The following is an 18,361-nucleotide window of genomic DNA, read 5'->3' as shown; positions in this document are numbered from 1 at the left end:
TTCAGTTATGTGATTTCAGCCCCGTCTTCTGGGCATCGTGTTACATTAATACGTTTAACTATATACTAGGAGACGTACCTTATTTCTAACTAGATCTAACCGATTACGATTGTATCAAAGTCACTCGTCCGGACATACTATAACAGTTAATATAACTCTCTTCCATTTCCACAGACCATTTTTTTTACCTACAACTCAATTTAGAAATCCAAAAACGCCTCAGCAACCCGACAATCCTTTCATCTTGTAAAACTGAAAGTATATAAAATATAACAACGCTAAAGTTGAATTTCATTTGCGATTTCGTTTCGTCCGTATGAAAGTGACTGCAATCAGGACGCGACTAATAGCTAATTAGTTTGAAGAAAGTCACTGCGCAGACTGTAATTGCTTTGTAGTGTTTTAGAAGTGGACTGGATTAGATTTGCTCATCGTCTTAGCTTAGAGTTGGAAGTGAGCTTCTTCCAATGTTAGGATGTACAGTGTTGCAAAAATGGTATACTAAGCCGATAGGGGGTGTCTCAAAAGGTCATTCTGAACAACTTTTGCTCTACGACTTATGGAAATTCGCAAAATAATGTTTAGTTCACTTTTCGCTGTCTGCAATATTAAGTAGGATAGTACATTTAACAGCGCATATACTTCAGAAAATGCAATTTATTGCTGTTGACTATTTTCAGCTACTGCATTGGTTTTCTCTAACAGCGGTGAAACCAATCCAGGGAGATAAAAGGTCAGTAAAACGCTGCATGTATTCATATTTTAGCAAATAAATATAAATTCTGTATGGTAATCTAATTTACGCATAGATTGTATGAGTAAATAAACTATAAGTACATAGATCGGTGAGTCACGAATCACCCAATAATTTCAAAATAATGTAAGTAGGTATAACAACATTAGATACGCATTTTCCACAAACTATCATCACGTTATTATTTTATACATTTTAATCTAGAGCATACATAAATCGATAGTCTTCCGATTTCAATTCAAATTAATCGAGACTCCGAGATATTCGAGTCTAATGTTCGTTCGTAATTACTACGTTGAGAAATGATTGTGTGTTCATCCGATATCGATTAATAGCTAGCACAGGTAGTCTAATGATAGATAACTTTCTTTACTGTATTGTTACGAGTATATAGATCCTAATTATTGGATTACGTGGATTTACGATCATTGTGTCTTGTGAGTTTTTGTCTTACCTTTTAATGGATACCTTGTAGCTATAAGTGGTGGCAATAAATATACTATGTTGCGTATTTTTTTTAAATCATATTGTTACATGGATTTGTTTGTATAAATCATAATAATGGTTTATCGCAAGTGTGAACCACAAAACTATAGGGATAATGTGAACCGATCTTTATCATTACAACTATTGTTACGATTCTAAACTGGCGAGTTGATGCTCGATGTAACATGATTATTACAAGTATATGTTACATTACATTTTTATAAGTCAATATTATTTGTTACAGAAAATTCTGTGTAAAAAAGGATGAAAGATGTAACTTTCTCCCGTCAATACCACCAACCACCAAACAGAGTCTTATGCGTGTGGTATCTAGACGAGAATTGGTTTAACAATGAATCAAACAAATGGAGGACATCTTCTTTGCAACTCATTTGATGATCCTTCGGATCTTCATGATTCTTCCAACGCTCCATCTGCTCCGAACTCCGATTCGTATTCACACATTTAAAAAAAAAACCAAAGAAACTGGTGGGTTACCACATTCCAAAATCAAACCCCACTTACCACGTCTTCCCCGCAACTCGGACGGCCTGATCGCTGGCTCCTCCAATACAGCTGGCGGTGGCGCGGGCGGGGCCGGGGGCGGCGGGGGCGGGGGTGGTGCCTCGTCCCCCGAGCTGCCCCCGGAGGAGACCCCACTGGAGGCCGAGGCCTGGGTGGCGGGTTCTTCGTTGATGGACGCGCGCCGGCTGCCCGCGGCTGATGATAGGCGGCTGGCCTGTAGGGGGTGAGGGTTAGGTGGGTTGCGGTTGTAGTGGATAATGCTTTTCTACTCGAATCTTTTAGTTTACAGTAACTTGGTGTATTGCGTCCAAATTTCGTTTAAGTATCGATTATTATAATCGAAACTATAGCTCTCTGAGCAAACTAAGGACACGATCATGCATTTATTTATTTACCCCTCAATGCAAATAATTTTACGCCTGCCCGTTTCTGTTAATTTACAATTGTTTGTCGATATACTTAGTCAAAATATGAGTCTACCATCAGAAGAAGCTACGTTGCAAAAATCAAAAATTATATAAAGCACACCTGTATATTGAGTAAGTACTAAGTACCTATATATATATTATAGATATGAAGTAAAATTAAGGGTCTACTCACGAAGTTCTGAGCCTTGTGTGTGAGCGCAGCTAGTTTGGTTGCAATAGTTGACTTGGGTGGGCTCTCCGCAACCGGCGCCGACACTTCCTCATACGCCTTATTGGAGGAACTGTGGAGGTAAACACTTCATTAGTCATGGGGCTTTTGAATAAGACCTACTGGTGGACTCCTTCCTACACTTTGTTGGAGGAACTGTGGAGGTAAATTCTTTATTAGTCATGGAGCTTTTTTATAGTAACTAACTCCTATTGGTTGGATCGAGTGGTTGACACTTCCTCATACGGCTTGTTGGAAGAACTGTGGAGGAAAACGCTACATTATCCATGGGTCTTTTGAATAGTACCTAACTCCTATTGGTGTGATCGACTGGTGGACTTCGTCCTATATGCTTTGTTGAACGAACTGTGGAGGTAAATGCTTCATTAGCCATGGGGCTTTGTGATTGGTCCTATTGGTGGGGTCATTTTGTGAGCGGATGTGAATCGGCAAAGTCATGGAGTCATCAGTGAGGTCAGGATTTGTATTCCGATTTCGATTCGGTGTAAGATAAAAGTCAAATTCAATTTTAATCGTATGTGTCAGAGGACTAAGGTTACTGTCATGCATCCTCATCATCATCAGTTATAGCAGCAATCCTGGGTCGTCGAACTTAAACCGGTAGCTGGACATGGGCCTCTGTTAACTGATGGCTGACGATGAGGATAAAGTTAACATGATGGTGACAAATGCACCTTTTCGAGGTTTGCAAACTACTCGTATTATCTAAACATAAAGGATTCTCTCCCATGGTTCACATTTTTTCGACTATTTTGTTTCTTTGGCTGTAATGCTCCAAGAATATTTTACAGGTGTTTGTTCAAAAGTGGTATAGTAAGCCGAAAGGAGATTGCTACGGGGGGTAATTTCGAACAACTTTCGTTATTTATGAAGTCCCCATAATCAAAGTCACATTACCAACAAAGTTATTAAGCAATTATTTTTTTTACAAATTTCCTAAACTTTCCCTTTCCTATACCAATTTCGCAACACCCTGTATACCACATAATACTGACTTGTCGTGCACTTTAGCGGTGTAGTCGACGACGAGCGCGGCGGCGCTGCCGGGCCGGGAGTGGCTGCCCGAGTCGTGGGAGCTGCTCCTGACAGAGGTATTATGTAGTTAAACCATAAGATAAACTAATATCACAACAAAATATGGGTTGTAGAATACATAAGTACAGGCTAATAAAAAAAGGAAACAAAAATCGGTTCAGCCGTTTGGGAGCTTTGCTACAACAGATAGATTCACAGTCAAAGTAAACTGATTGCACTAATATTTTCACGTCAGGGGTTACCTATTTAAGCAAATGATTAACTAGCCAAACATCACATCTGTCAAATCCTCGGAAATGCATACTGTGTTGTGCGTGGAGGATAAAAACAGAATTTGGTAGGAACTATAATAAAAAGTTATGTAGATTGATCACGGGCATGAAAAGCGAGAAAATATGAGATCTCGAGTGCGAGTTTTTTCACCGGTCGAGAAGCGGTGAGTAAACGTGAACTTGTATGGCGCGGGAGACACGCCACCTAGCAGTAAGTAGCTGTACTAGCTCCGCGTTATCCCGATTTGCTTTTTCGATTTCACTTCTCGATAGGTATTAAAACTCCCACTTGAGCTACTGACCTCCTCCTCTGCTGATCATCCCTGGGCAGGTAGATATCCTCATAATCATGATCCCTCCTCGCCGCGTCGGCGCCGCTGTCACTGTCAGACTGCTCCGGGGGCAGCTCCGTGTTGCCGTGGATCTCGGCCTTCACTGTGGGGGGACAAGACATAAATAATTTACAGGAAACGATGAAATTAAGAGTAGCATAAAGCCCGATATAAAGACGACCGAATGGCGTAGACGACCGAATGGCGTAGTGGTTAGTGACCCTGACTACTGAGCCGATGGTCCCGGGTTCGATTCCCGGCTGGGGCAGATATTTGTTTAAACACAGATATTTGTTCTCGGGTCTTGGATGTGCCCGTAAAATGGCAATAGGCCCGCCCCCTATTACATTGGGACTAACATACACTCTGGCGAAAAGTGGGTGCAGCAATGCACCTCTGCCTACCCCGCAAGGGAGTACATTAGTACAAGGCGTGAGTGCGTGTGTGTGCATAAAGCCCCTTATTACGAAACGTAGAGTAAAAATAGTTCTGGTTTATAAGCGGTTATAGTCCAGAGATCCTAACTAATATTATAAATGCGAAAGTAACTGTGTCTGTCTGTCTGTCTGTCTGTCTGTTACTCTTTCACGCCAAAACTACTGAACGGATTTGAATGAAATTTGGTATAGGTACATACGGTCTAGACCCTGGGAAAGAACATAGGCTACTTTTTATCCCGGAATTCCCACGGGAAAACTTTTTAAGGCGAAGCGAAGCGCGCGGGAACAGCTAGTTTAATATAAATCGTTTTATAATAAGGGGAAAAAGGTCCCGAGCGTTAAAAAGGTTTTTTAGAAAAGCCTGTTAGTGAAGGGTTGTTGGATGTAGAGTGAAGTGCGGCGCCCATGCCAGACATGAGTGCCTCAACTACCATTCTTGCGTGGCTCCAAAATTAAATAGCAAAGCAGCGCGTGTTTTGTAAGGAGAGGCGGTGAAGAATGGCGTCCGATGGTAACAGATACTTCTCGCTTCACCAGTACTTACCAGTCATAGTAGGAGCCTCCTGCCCCTCAGCCGGCGCCCTGGGTCCAGGCGAGCGGTTGGCATGGAACAGGTCTCTCACTCGCTGGTACAACGCTGCTGGTGCTCCGGAGCCGTGGCGGTGGTTGTGCAGGTACCAGCCGCCGGCGCCGTCTGCGTCTGATGCTGCCGAGCAGGCTGTGAGGGAGTATGAGGTTTATTGGGTGAAGGTTATGGTATACTTAGTATAGTATATTCAATTTTTGGCTATAGTAAAGGGGAAGTTAGTCCTCGCTGCACGGTACAGTGCGGTTACCACCGCCGAACATTAGCAATTCTTAAGATGCGTCGTTCGCTTTTCAAATCTGATGTTACTAAGTAAATGGATTATTTGGTGGTGGTACGATAGCAGTTATTGAGATGGATAAACGACACTATGTCGCAATTAACACGGCGATAATTATGATTGGTAGAACGTGCGTTAAACGAATTTATCTACATCGATAAAGATGCCATACAACGTGGTATGGGATGTATCCGAACGATGGCAGATGACAGTCCCTTATCCCCTATTGCATTCTTATTTAAAAACAATAAATATATGTAGAAACACTAGAAACCAACCAAAACTCCCAATAACTACGCCATTCTCCTTCATCGTCCAATACGGGAGCGACACCAAACCTCTATTACTAATCACACTCATCTTTATCACACGTGTGAACACACTAAATATAAAGAAAAGTGCAATTAATGATTCACTAAACACGTCCACACACCACGGACACCGGAAAAGAACTGTGCATTGGTGTGAAAAAAACTTGATTACCTAAATGGCTGCGCTTGCTCTTCCTATTGTATTGATACGGTATAGAGAAGGTAAAGTACCGTGGATTTATTGGTGATGGATTTATAGCGGAACAATCGATTGGAATTCTCATGGTAAGTACATGCGACAATTAACAAAAAATCGATAGAGAGGTTAGGTAAATGCACCATTTGGTATAAACTTTATAAAGTGCGTAAACTATCTTCATAACGAAATATACTTATTCAAAATGTTTATACTTAAATAATTTTCAATATATTACATTCTAAGAATGTAATTAAATCTAATGATTGCTGCTAATACTTCAGGATAGGTACAGGTAGGTACCTCCCATGGAGTCCCACAAACTTTGTAACCTTTTGAATTTTTTTAGCACATAACGAAACTCAAATCCAACCTGGCTTTGTTCACAGTCAAGCTACTTTACCCTCACAATCCAATGATATGGTAACACAAAAGCCACTTCCGTGCCGCACGGCCAGGCGTCCCATTCGATGCACACTTCGATACAACCGCCAATTATCTAAGTCTAATCCAATATGGTTACGTTACGATGTTTTCAGCGAGGGTGATAAAGAGCAATTATGTTGTGTTTATACTGTAATAAAGTTAATAGGTCTGAATAAAATTGGGCGTGGATTATCGGTTTATGGTCTGGAACTATAAACTCGTGTGCTGTAATAGTCAGCGTAGCATAAGAACCGGTGATCTGAGACGCGACTAACCAGATGTATCAGGTACTGGATGCAAAAATACGAATAATAATATTGTGACATTTAGTTTTTTTCTGATGACCGTTTATTTGTTATAAGGATGAGCAAGAGCAACACTACTGCATAGAACAACGCGGACTTGGGTGTACTACTAGTTCACCCTCACCTCAGCAGAAGGGAACGTCTGTCTATTTCGACTCCAGACCATTCATACTCAATGCCCTATTGTGACCTTTAGGCTGCCCGTAAGAAACCCTAGTCTCTGCCATCGGCTCATCCAACCAATATATCGACTATCTGACGTTTACAAAGTACTCTATGTATCTAACGTATGGGAGAGCATTCCAAGAAGTCTACTCTTGTTCTCTCTAAATAAAAGGTCCTTACCCGAGCTATCCTCTCCCGAAGAACTATGCTGAGTCACGCTGTTAGAAGTGCCTCGTTGCATCGGGTTCACATACAGCCCATCAGCCGGTCCAGACCTGGTGGAACTGATGGAGCCTGCAGGGGTGGATGGAAGGGAGCCCCGACGCTCTGCGGTGGAGGTTTTGCGTTCCGGAGCGTGTAGGTAGAACGGGGAGCGACTGGCGGTCGCGTTGATGCAACTGGGCAGGGCGCACTGGGGAAATAAATTGGTTGTGTGTTAGATAAGTAGTATTTTTATTTATTATTAGTAATTTAAGTATTAGACATTTTTGGTGAGTTGAGGCATTGATGTCGGTTCTGAAGGCACAAGATTTTATTTTAGCGATGTCGAACTATAAATTTTGACTGTGGAAAATGAGATTTACAAAAACACTATAAGAGACTATTTTTAAACAAAGAGGGCTTTGACGTCACTAAAATAAGAATTTCGGCTTTCGGAATCGGCAGTATTGTCTTTTTGTATTGATAGTTTATTAATTTCATCCATATGATGATGAACACAAAACGGCAACGAGGTCCTTCTACTCGCAGGTATTCCGTAATCAATGAATGTTTCACACAGATCCACGAGACAGAGCGCAGGAATTCGCGCGTGTTGCCAGTTCCTATCGCCCATCTTCAGTTGTTTTACGGGCTCTATAGTATCAAATGAGAAGTATCCATTAACTTATATTTACAACCCACAACTAGGTTGTACTCTTGTACTGACCCTGGCCTCGCCCGGTGCGCAGGCGCAGGCGTGCACCGCCTTGTAGGACGCGAGCTGCTTGCTGTCCGCGCCCGCGCCCGCGCCCGCCGCCACCAGCACGTTCAGACACTGGAGAGAGATATGAGTTAGTACAACATTTCGGTTCGAAAAAAAATACGCAGTTTAGTTGGAGAGTAATAGTACATTGTTACCGAAGGGGTGAAAACCGCTTATTTTTTGGGTTTCAGCGCCGAAGCGTAGAGAGAGATTCTCTCTCCCTCTCTTAGTTACAAATGCGCGGAAATTAAATATGAAAAAAATTATATGATAAACTAAACCAAACTGTATGTGCGGCGAAAAGGTGTTGTTCCTTGAGTGAGTAAATTAAGGGCTATATACTACAAAAACCTACCTCATTATGTAAAAAAACTAAACACTGCTTTACTAAAAGCTTTGTAGGACCAGCACCATGAAATAATAAATTACCTACTATGTTTGAAGCTGACTACAGGATATTCTAAAAGTGACCGACTGATTCGCAACACCAATTGTCCCTTATCAATGACCTCGTATGGAGAATTTCGCACAATACGCCACATGTCCTGTGCATTGTTTTCAGGATATTCCCCCCACACTACAGAGGGGTCACTCTATATGACGAAAAACAATGTTTCAGAGCGCTGCTGCGCGAGCCACGACTCTATCTCGTTGTATTAAACGTGCCGATTGCGCGACAACTCTCATTCGTTTTTCGTCAGTATAGAGTAACCTTCATGGTGTTATGTTACTGAGTAACGACCTTTGTGAATGTCGTCGGTCTAGCGTGGAGGGTCCTCTTTCAGTAGTAACCTTATACCCCTTTGTGTAGTGCTGAAGTGTCGTTGACCAAGAATCGGCTTTGTTTGGAGCCGCAGCAAAGACAGTAAATGTGGTCTATGGATCTTTCCCTGTTGTACTCGTAGAATCGGACAGATAAGATTTAAGCTAAAGTTAGAATAAGGTATATACCTACTACTTAAATTAAGACGACGGGTATCGCTACATTACAGTATTTCATGGTGTTTTATGTATTTTTGAAGTGATAAACTGCATGGTTATCGCCTGACAGGGAATATGAACTTAATTCTAGTAGCACCTTTCTACCGGTTAACCTTTGGTGATGTTGAATAAGTGACGGTAGTGCGATAGGCTTAAAGATTTATTCTTCTCAAAACACCAAGTTTGCCCATATGTCCATTCGACAAGCAATCACAATGACTCAATATTTTATAGTTGAGTAGAATGTATCCGTACGCATAGAGGAAACAGCAACTCACAAGAACTTTCTAGCGGTTCGTGATGCGATGGCTAGCGATTATGAAACACAATGATTACATTAACAAGCTATTAGCCCAAATACAAATAAATCATTCGTATAAATGTAACAGAACTAGTGCCCAATGCAGTGTAAACTAATGCCTCACGCAATGGTATCATTTGCATTTAGAGTTTGTATGTTTGTTTGTTTATAAGGGGAAAATACCTTAAAATAAATAAAATACATAATATTACTAGAAATATCGCTCTGGAGCCGCGGAGGGTGTTCGAAGAAAAAAATAATCAAATGTCTTATACCTAATTAGAAGCAAAAAACTGATACAGATTTTCGAATGGTGACCCGTTTACATGGGATAAGAATATTATTATTCAAACAATAATATTATTGTAAATATGATTTGGTGATACAGGGATAGAATTTGATTGGATGCCAGAGCAATTGAATGAATTAACCGATCAATAAACTTAACCAAACACAAAAGAACTAGGATTACCTAGATCTGATAAAATTAATCAGATTAGATACACTTTTCAATTCATTAGTTGAACATTTATACAAATTATCGTGCCTCGGCACCTTAACTACAAAATTACTCGCTACTATTGCGCATTCGCAGCCCAAATGACCAAATAATGCTAATAGCCCCAGCAGAGTGTAACAAGTGAAAAGTCGACTATTCACTTTCGAAACATGATATTTAGTCTATTGTCTATGCTCAGAGGTGACCATAGACATGGAAAGTACATTGTCATTGTGAATAGCGCTAAGTGTGGTGTACGAGTAATTATGATGGTAAATTGGCCGAGGTGTTTCAATTGAAGAATTGAATGCCATCTGAATGACTGCAGGTGCAGCTACTGTTTTGTCAGATGTGTATATTTATGGAACCTTTAAAATTTTATGAACACAAGTTGATTAAACTTGTGTTCATAAAGTTTTTACCTACTCGTACTCGTACATTATATCACAAGTTTTGTTATTTAGACTTTGTACTTTTACTGAATCTCTTTTCTAGCTACCGCATCGATAGATCCTTTAACTTTAGTTGCAGTGTCTGCATTGAGAATGCTGTGACAGTATTTTACTCTATCCTTCTTGAATATGTATTGTACCAACATATAATTATATTATGTAATAAGCTCTTAGTTGCCCCGGGATGCCACAAAGAGCAACGGCAATGCAATGGCATCGCACCTACCTTACTAGATCTACTAGTCTATTGATCCAACGGCTAGCGGCCGAACGGTATTCCACGCTACATTTCCCAGTTTCTTTATCTACACAACTTCGTCAGGTAGCTAAGTATAATCAGCTCATTGCCAACAAGATCTAACTACGCGCCTATCGTCTCTGATGAGAATTCCTCATCAGCCCCTAATACCTTACCTCCAGATGATGGTTCTCAGCGGCGTCATTAATAGGGCTCTTCCCGTGTCGGTCGAGGTGCAGGCGCGCCCCGTGGCGCAGCAGCCAGCGCACGGTGGCCAGGTGCCCGCGCGACGCCGCGAAGTGGAGCGGGGTGGCGCCGTCGCCGTCGCGCGCGTTCGGGTCTACCCCGCGTTCTACTATCTGGAATTATTAGGAGGTAAGGTTATACATATACAGGGTGTTTGCTAACAGGGTAGTTTCTTTGGATTTTTTTTCGCGAATTTGGACGCTCTGATTTTATTTTCTGGCTTAGATTTACCATGCACACGTAGGTTTCGCCTTAGTATACCCTTTTGGCAACACCCTGCATAGAGTTAGCGGTTTTATAATTGGTGATTTCTTGGTTTTGTCAAGCAAATTTTCATGTAATTGGTAGAGTACATACAAACAACATGAATTACTCTACTATCTGAAATATTTTGGGGGTACGGTTAGAGTTGAATGTTTTAGAGTAAATGAAGTGGATTTTGTAAAGCCGGTCTTCATATAATTATATACTTTCATAAAGTATGGCGTTCGCCTACTCCGCGTTTTACTATCTGGAATTATTTGGGGGAAAGATTGGGGTTAAAGCTTTTGTTTTACTAGATGAATTTAAATTTGTAGAACTTGCATTCAATCTTTGGGAGTCATGTGGTACAGGCATTGCATGTTTAAATTATAATTTAAATAACTTTGTTTCTGTAGGATAACCTTTGTTACACCAGCACCAATAAATACCTAGCTCACGTGAGTTTTTATTTGCTGCAACCTGTTTGAAAAATAAACACCAGCTGTTTTAAAGATCTACTTATCCATGTCATTACCCTAACGCCACGCGCCACCACCGGTGTAAACATATTGGAAAAACGTTCCAAGTAATTTCTAGTTATTACTACAAGAGAAACTCAAATATTATACTTAGTTTTTCCTCATAACGGCCCGATATTTAAACAGAAGCCATTTTAAATTTCTACAATAATGAGTAGCAAGAGCTAATCGCCTCGGCCGATGCATTCCACAAACACAAAATGCACTGAATCGAAAGCGAATGCAGCCTTGTCATTTACCGGTTTTCTCTCGGACAGTGCTGGCTGCAAAGAAAGTCAGTCATTCAACCTCTTTTGACGGAACGCAGATTTAAAAACCAATGTTTACGTATACTCAAAACATCTTCCAAATTTAAAACCACAGACATGTATTAAATTAAAAGTGATCGTAGGTCTATCTTTTGAAACAGCTCAACCGATTTGGACTAGACTAGACGTAGCACACTCTTATAACCACACTATTTTAAGAAAACTCCTGAGAATTTTATAAATTTTTCCTTTATTTCTAGTTTCCCATGTCTAGTAAGTCTATCAAATACTCGTATAGTATCTTTATTTGTCCATACAAGATACTTTAATAAAAAGAAAATACCAACCATGTTTCATTTGGTAGTACAACTATATCCACTTTCGTTTTCTTATCTGAAATGGATGTAGACAACGATAGCTCTTAATTTATGCTCGTGTCGTACCATGTTAAATCATAAACTATTCGAGAAAATATGTGTAGTTTATGGAAAATTCTAATCAGGTTTTCCTCTCATCTAACAAATGCGTAAGTTGTTTGATAGAACTATTTTAACTGTTCTTACGTCTAAAGAAAACTTTTCACGAAAGGGACGTGTAATAGTATAGTGCCACAAACTTATCTGTTCCGGTGAGAGCGAACTAAATTGGTCCATATAATCTATGTCAATATGAAATTCATTAGTACAGTAAGTAATGAGGTATGGACCAATTTAGTTCGCTCTCACCGGAACAGATAAGTTTGTGGCACTATAAACTTCATTTGAACGCTTACCCAAAGATAAATATTTTAGTTTTTTTTTCTTGACGTGCGTTCCAATATGAATTCCTGCCGGGAAACGGAAGCCTACTCGGCCTAATATCCGTTCACACACGACTCACGGCGATAATATCAGAAAAAAATGCAGGAAAACTCAGAACACGATCATTTACTATATTTTATTTATACTTTTATACAACTAATGTTACTAATCTACAACTTTCCATTTAATTTCCTTGTACAGTTATTGAGTATAATAATAATGATGTAATTTATCTGATCGTGAATTTTACACCAGTAATTTTGCAGTCGTAAAGTGTATTGAAGAATTTATTTGCTCCAATTAAGTTTTAACACAATGGTACTTGGGTATTTTTATGCTTCCTCTCTCACTGTATAGGTACAGTTGAGTCCTCGACAGACGTTTACCATTAAGACGCTCTTAAATTTTACTGCATAAGTTCTAATTTTGAGTGCAAGTGTTTCATTTGTGGTATAACTTTCAGTGTACCTGTATGTACATTACTCCATTCCTTTCTTTACAGGTTGCTGCAAAAGTCTTGAAAAAAGATGTCTGAAGAAGTCATTCTGAACAACTTTTGGAAGCTTCTTGTTCTATAAGTGTTTTTTATTTTTTACCCCTTTTAACATCCATTCATTAGCTTTAAGTTTTTGGAAAACTTCCGTCTGGCTAAATACCTAAAATCTCAAGTCCTGAAAACTTCCCACAACCCTCCACCACCAAACCCAACTAAAAACGACACAACAAACCAACGCACCATCCATTTCACGCAATCCAGGCACCCGGTCTGCGCCGCCGCGTGTATAGGCAGCATTCCATCGCGGGCCCTCGCGTCGAGTCGCCCTCCCGCCTCCAGGACTAGGTACTTGAGTACCGCCAGGTGGCCCTCTTGAGCCGCCAGGTAGACTGGTGTGACGTCATTGTCCATGGCTGTGTTGGCGCTGTGGGCAAAGAAAAATGGTATAGTTAGATTTTGGTCCGCTTACAACTTATTAAGTAATCATCTGACTTAAGTATACTTAATTATATTAAGAGAATGAGAGTTACATATTTTCAGATTCTTTCATAAATTCAAGATCGGAAAATTTACAGCAGGATTTGCTCTGAAATGTGTCATTTATGTGAAATCTGTAAGCTTCACCCTAAAACTATGCTGTATAGTGTTTTTAAAATTTCTGAGAATAGCTGCTATATAATTATTTACAGACTACTATTATTATAGTTAAATATATATTAGTAACGATTTACACCTCCTATCTACATCTATACAATATATATGTACTAGGTTAGAGCTATATTACTATTATCCTACTTCCTACACAATATTATAAATGCGAAAGTTTATGAGTGTGTATTTTGTTACTTCTACAGGTCAAAACAGCTGAACTGATTTTAATGAAATTTTGTAGTTAGCTCACGAAATCCCCGCGGGAAAACTTTTTAAGGCGAAGCGAAGCTCGTGGGATCAGCTTGTAAAGAAATATACAAGAACATTTGATGGTAGTGGATCTGCGCACGCACATAACGTTATCGTTAAAAACAATGAATTGCGCAACACCGAATTTAAATAGTTTTGCATACTTATACTTATTACATTATGTAATGAATATAATATTAGAGTTTCTAGTCATGGCGAAAAGTACACCATTGTTATTATTGTTCGTAGGTATTATTATTACATGCAAACGTACAAAGAAAAGTATTTAAACTAGAACATAACGGTGAGAAATAGTTGAAGTAGACTCCTACCGACCCATAAATAAGGGATAGACACACGTAACGTATACAGGATGATTGTTAAGTCGATTTACCTTATAAATTGTCCTTTAAATGGGTTGTAGAGGAAGGCATTTGCAGTCAATTAAACCCTATAATTCCTTATCCGAAGTCGAATCGATGTATTCGACTTACCAATCATTTTGTATAAGTACTTATACACAATCATAATATTAGTATAGACTTATGACATATGCATTCTGTTGGTGTATCTATAATATTAAATACATTTATCTTCCCTTAGTTTCCATACATCATCTTTAAGCCTGCTGGAATGCTATTATACATAACATCACTGGCTATAACAGATTACTTAAAAATTATATCATTTCTAATCGCCTGTACGCGGTAATCGAGAATCATGTCTTTTGACGGTAACCTCACTACCGTGGCGACCTCTCGTGTTTGGTTTCACTTTTATTTTCACTTTAAGCTGCGTACAGACCGGCCCAACGAACGGTCAACGAACGGTCAACGAACGCCCAACGATGAATATTTTTCATATAATAATACAGCGAAGATTGCAGCAACGAAGGTCAACGAAACCCGTTCGTTGGCGTTCGTTGGGCCGGTCTGTACGCGGCTTTACACTGCTCGTCTCGCCTGTACCTACTTCTTGGAAGGTGTTATGCAAAATTAGCATAACCTCTTTGTGATGTAATGGCGACTCTGACTTTGAACTGGGCTAGGTCATGAGACCTTCTGCTTTTTGTCGTATTGTTTGTCGGTTTGTGCTTAATTTTTGTGTAATAAATATAATATATTAAGTAATTATGATAAGTATACTGTGGCTTTAATTCCTTGCGGCGTAGGCCGGGTAAGTAGGATGAACCTAAATAGCGATAAGTATGAAAGTGTCATTACCTACAAGTGGCAAGAACAGACCAATACAGGCTGATGATGATATGTGAAGTCCTTAATATACATATTTTGTACATTTTCAGTAGGTATATTATAATTTTCATGCCGATGGTTAAGTGCAAATTTCTCCATAGCCGGATATCTAACCGACCAAACATTGCTTCGTCAACATACGTCATCTCCATATAAAATTCTTGACAGATGTGTCAAAAGACAACCACTAATACCTGGTTATGCTCTAACCGACTATGGAGAAGGCACTAAAACTAATAAAATTCCATAAGCTATCGTATATCAAAATATCGTTTGACGCCGTCCATAATCCATAAAACCAGTCTTACTACGCTTTGACCACTGACCATGCATTTACGATCGTAATATTTTACTATCGAAACGAGCACTTAAAAGCAAAAGCATCGCCCTAAGAGCTTTCACCCATCGGTTATCTATATTCTCTTGCTCAGCCCCCCTACTCTTGAAAGGCAATATTGCGTTTGTCTTGCGTTCCCAACATTTAAATAAATCATAGCTTCTTTTCAGAGGCGTTTTTCCAAAAAGTAAAAATACTAATATGATAAGTTAGGTGATTCCTATTTTGAGAACCTATAGAAACAATGTAATACCTATAATGCCTACAATTTAGAAGTTACTTAGAAAAAAGGCCAAAAAAGGCTTTTTCGGCCAAAATCTAAAATAAATTATACATTCAGCCCCTTCTTTTACCTTCTAAATTGTATGCATTATATTCTTGATTCTAGGTTCTTAAAATAGGCGTTATCTTGATGATCATTTATGTATTTTTACTTTTTTTTAAATCGATTTTGAAGAGAAGTTATGATTTGTTAATTTTGACAACGCAAGACAGACGCAATACATTGCCTTTCAAGAGTGGGGGGAGGGGCTGTTCCATCACAGAATAGATGATAATTCGTCTCCGATGTTTTATGACTATAATCTGTGATAGGTCTTTGTCATTCGTAGTTTATAGGAAAGTGAAACTAAGCTTATGTGGGTCATGAACCTCTAGGGCTTTAGGGTTGGATTTAGCTGTTGTACAAATATACCTACAGGGTTTTAAAATAATGATATACTCTCTTAGTAAGCCCAAAAGAGGCTGACTAATGGGATCATTCTTAACCTCTTTTAATCGAAGATTTATGGGAATTCTTAAAAATACTATTCGCCATACTAAAAAGTGACATAACCAACAAAGTTTATATGTAGAAGATTTTGTTTCGAACCGCAACACTATGTATAAAATTATATCCTTCTATTTATAGAAGGTAGTATAAAGTTATATCCTTCTATTTATAGAAGGATATAACTTTATACATATAGTGTTGTTGGTAAACCGTATCGATGACAAACTTAGTAGTATACCTACTTATGTGTGTATTTACATATTTTATACCGATGTATAATAATTATTAAGTAGCTTTTGTTTGTTTATACTTCTTCATAGTTGGGGCACTCTTTCAACGGGGCATCAAAGATTAATATTTCTAACATATAATGTAACAGCCTTATAAATTCCAGATCTTTGAATAGCAGTTGGCAAAAATAGGTTACTTACCTATTTAAAAAAAAACATACATACAGACGAATTGAGAACCTCCTCCTTTTTTCGAAGTCAGTTAAAAATAGATCAATCCATTATACAATAATCGGCTAGTTAGTTTATCAACAAAATACAACGCGCCTAAAGAATACCGGGATAAAAAAAACTCTAATAAAAAAACAGTTATCCAATAAAAGTATTAATTTTAATAGTTACCGTTCTCGCCCTCCGTACGTGCCAGCTTTTATTTTAGTGAACTTTTTGTTTTTCTTCCCTTTCTTCCCGAAGAACTTACACGCCACCTTGGTGTACGGCGTGTGTGAAGTGTTTATAGTCATCATTTTTTATTTTTTCTATGTATCACTTAATATTTCACACTAAAGAAAAAATCTGTTCAAAAGAAACGCAGTTTTTCCTCAATAACACTCTCATTTTATTGCCGAAACGTCATCAAAGCACTAATTTACAACAAAGTCAATAATCCAAGGTCAAAAACCACACAATCAAAAGTAACACACAACACAAAATTATTTTTTAAAAATCAATCGCAATCGAATTTTAAAAAGTTCTAAATTTAAATTCGATGGCGGCCATACGCTCCGCTCTCTAGCCTCTGACTGCAGAGCTTTGCCATTCTTTTTATTTTCCACGTGGAAATCTATAGCGAAAGTGCTCCTGCCTGTCTGTCTATACGTCTAACGTTTTCCCACACACAGTGCGACAGAGTAATGACATAATTGGAAAATGTTTTCTTGTTTTCTAAAGTGTATTGATCTATGATAGTTTAAATCATATATGGGACGTTATGTCGATTAGCCTCGAAGCTATGTTGTGTTTTCTCCACGTTTCATAGTCTGGACCTAGATTTGTCGACATTAGTATCTGCATGTCGCTAATGGTTTCTATAATAATTGCTTCCTGATGCTGAATATTCAATGTATTTTTTAAGTGTAAGTATAATTCTTAAAGCTTAAGTATGGGCAGAGATGTCTCTATTTTAACTTATTGACTTTGAATATGATTGAGTCACCTTGGTTTTAATTAATGTAAAATAATTAAAAATATACTCTTATGGCCTTAACTTTTAATATTTTAATTCAAATTGGAACGCCAGACCCGGCAGATATATCATAAAAAAATTACATTCATAGATTTGCAAAAGATCATTGTACTAACTTCAGTTACTCACTAACTCATATTAAAACTAGCTGTTCCCGCGAGCTACGCTTTGCCTTAAAAAAATCCCGTAGGAATTCCGCGATAAAAAGTAGCCTATGTTCTTTCTCATGGTCTAGACTATATGTACACTAAATTTCATTCAAATCCGTTCAGAAGTTTTGGCGTAAAAGAGTAATAGACAGACACAGTTACTTTCGCATTTATAATATTAGTTATGATTAGGGTCATATACCTTATTTAACTATTGCTGACGATATTTGTTAAAATAAATAATAATAATAATAATAAATTTCTTTATTAGATTCAAAAAAAGTACAAGTTAGTAAAACTAAGATCCCTAGCTCCCCCACTAGGATACCCTGTGTTGGGGGGGGGGGGGGGGGGGGCAGTCTCTTTCGTTCTTAATACATTGTAACAGTTAATTTAATTTAATTTAAATAAGGTATAAGTTAAGAGTTAATTTAATTTAATTTAAATAAGGTATAAGTGAGACTTATCAAAGAAATAAATAAGCAATAATAATGTAGGTAATTTAGAATAAATTCATAGTTTTTGTATCTTATATGGGGTATTGCAAAAGTAGCAGAAAGGGTGACCTAATATCTATTACACCTTATTACTACAATAATTAAAACTCTGTATTATCCAGTGTATGTATACTATGCAGAAAACCGTGGATTAAGTTTTTATTAAATGCAAATTAATTATCTACATCATTAACGATACG

The 18,361-nt window shown here is 38.4% G+C and overlaps 1 protein-coding gene across 6 annotated transcripts in view; it reads right to left on the bottom strand.

Moving 5' to 3' along the window:
* The window catches only part of LOC105391915 (espin), a 105,280-nt gene that overhangs the window by 16,300 nt on the left and 70,619 nt on the right, over positions 1 to 18,361 (bottom strand). For 4 of the 6 annotated variants that reach the window (XM_048626271.1, XM_048626274.1, XM_048626256.1 and 1 more), the window contains exons 3-11: positions 13,018 to 13,201; positions 10,382 to 10,564; positions 7,699 to 7,806; positions 6,951 to 7,182; positions 5,046 to 5,219; positions 4,032 to 4,164; positions 3,418 to 3,504; positions 2,366 to 2,474; positions 1,766 to 1,979 (exon numbers count right to left, since the gene is read on the bottom strand). In XM_048626271.1, the coding sequence (XP_048482228.1) occupies positions 1,766 to 1,979; positions 2,366 to 2,474; positions 3,418 to 3,504; positions 4,032 to 4,164; positions 5,046 to 5,219; positions 6,951 to 7,182; positions 7,699 to 7,806; positions 10,382 to 10,564; positions 13,018 to 13,201 (1,424 nt within the window). Of the gene's footprint in view, positions 1 to 1,765; positions 1,980 to 2,365; positions 2,475 to 3,417; positions 3,505 to 4,031; positions 4,165 to 5,045; positions 5,220 to 6,950; positions 7,183 to 7,698; positions 7,807 to 10,381; positions 10,565 to 13,017; positions 13,202 to 16,671; positions 16,898 to 18,361 lie in introns of those variants that run through there. The other 2 variants (XM_048626278.1, XM_048626258.1) reach the window with 2 other exon arrangements.

The sequence above is a fragment of the Plutella xylostella genome, chromosome 3 (genome assembly GCF_932276165.1).
Source record: "Plutella xylostella chromosome 3, ilPluXylo3.1, whole genome shotgun sequence".
In the NCBI taxonomy this organism is placed as follows: Eukaryota; Metazoa; Arthropoda; class Insecta; order Lepidoptera; family Plutellidae; genus Plutella; species Plutella xylostella.
The sequence above is the reverse complement of the archived record's forward strand: the minus strand, read 5'-3'. Positions and strand labels throughout refer to the sequence as shown.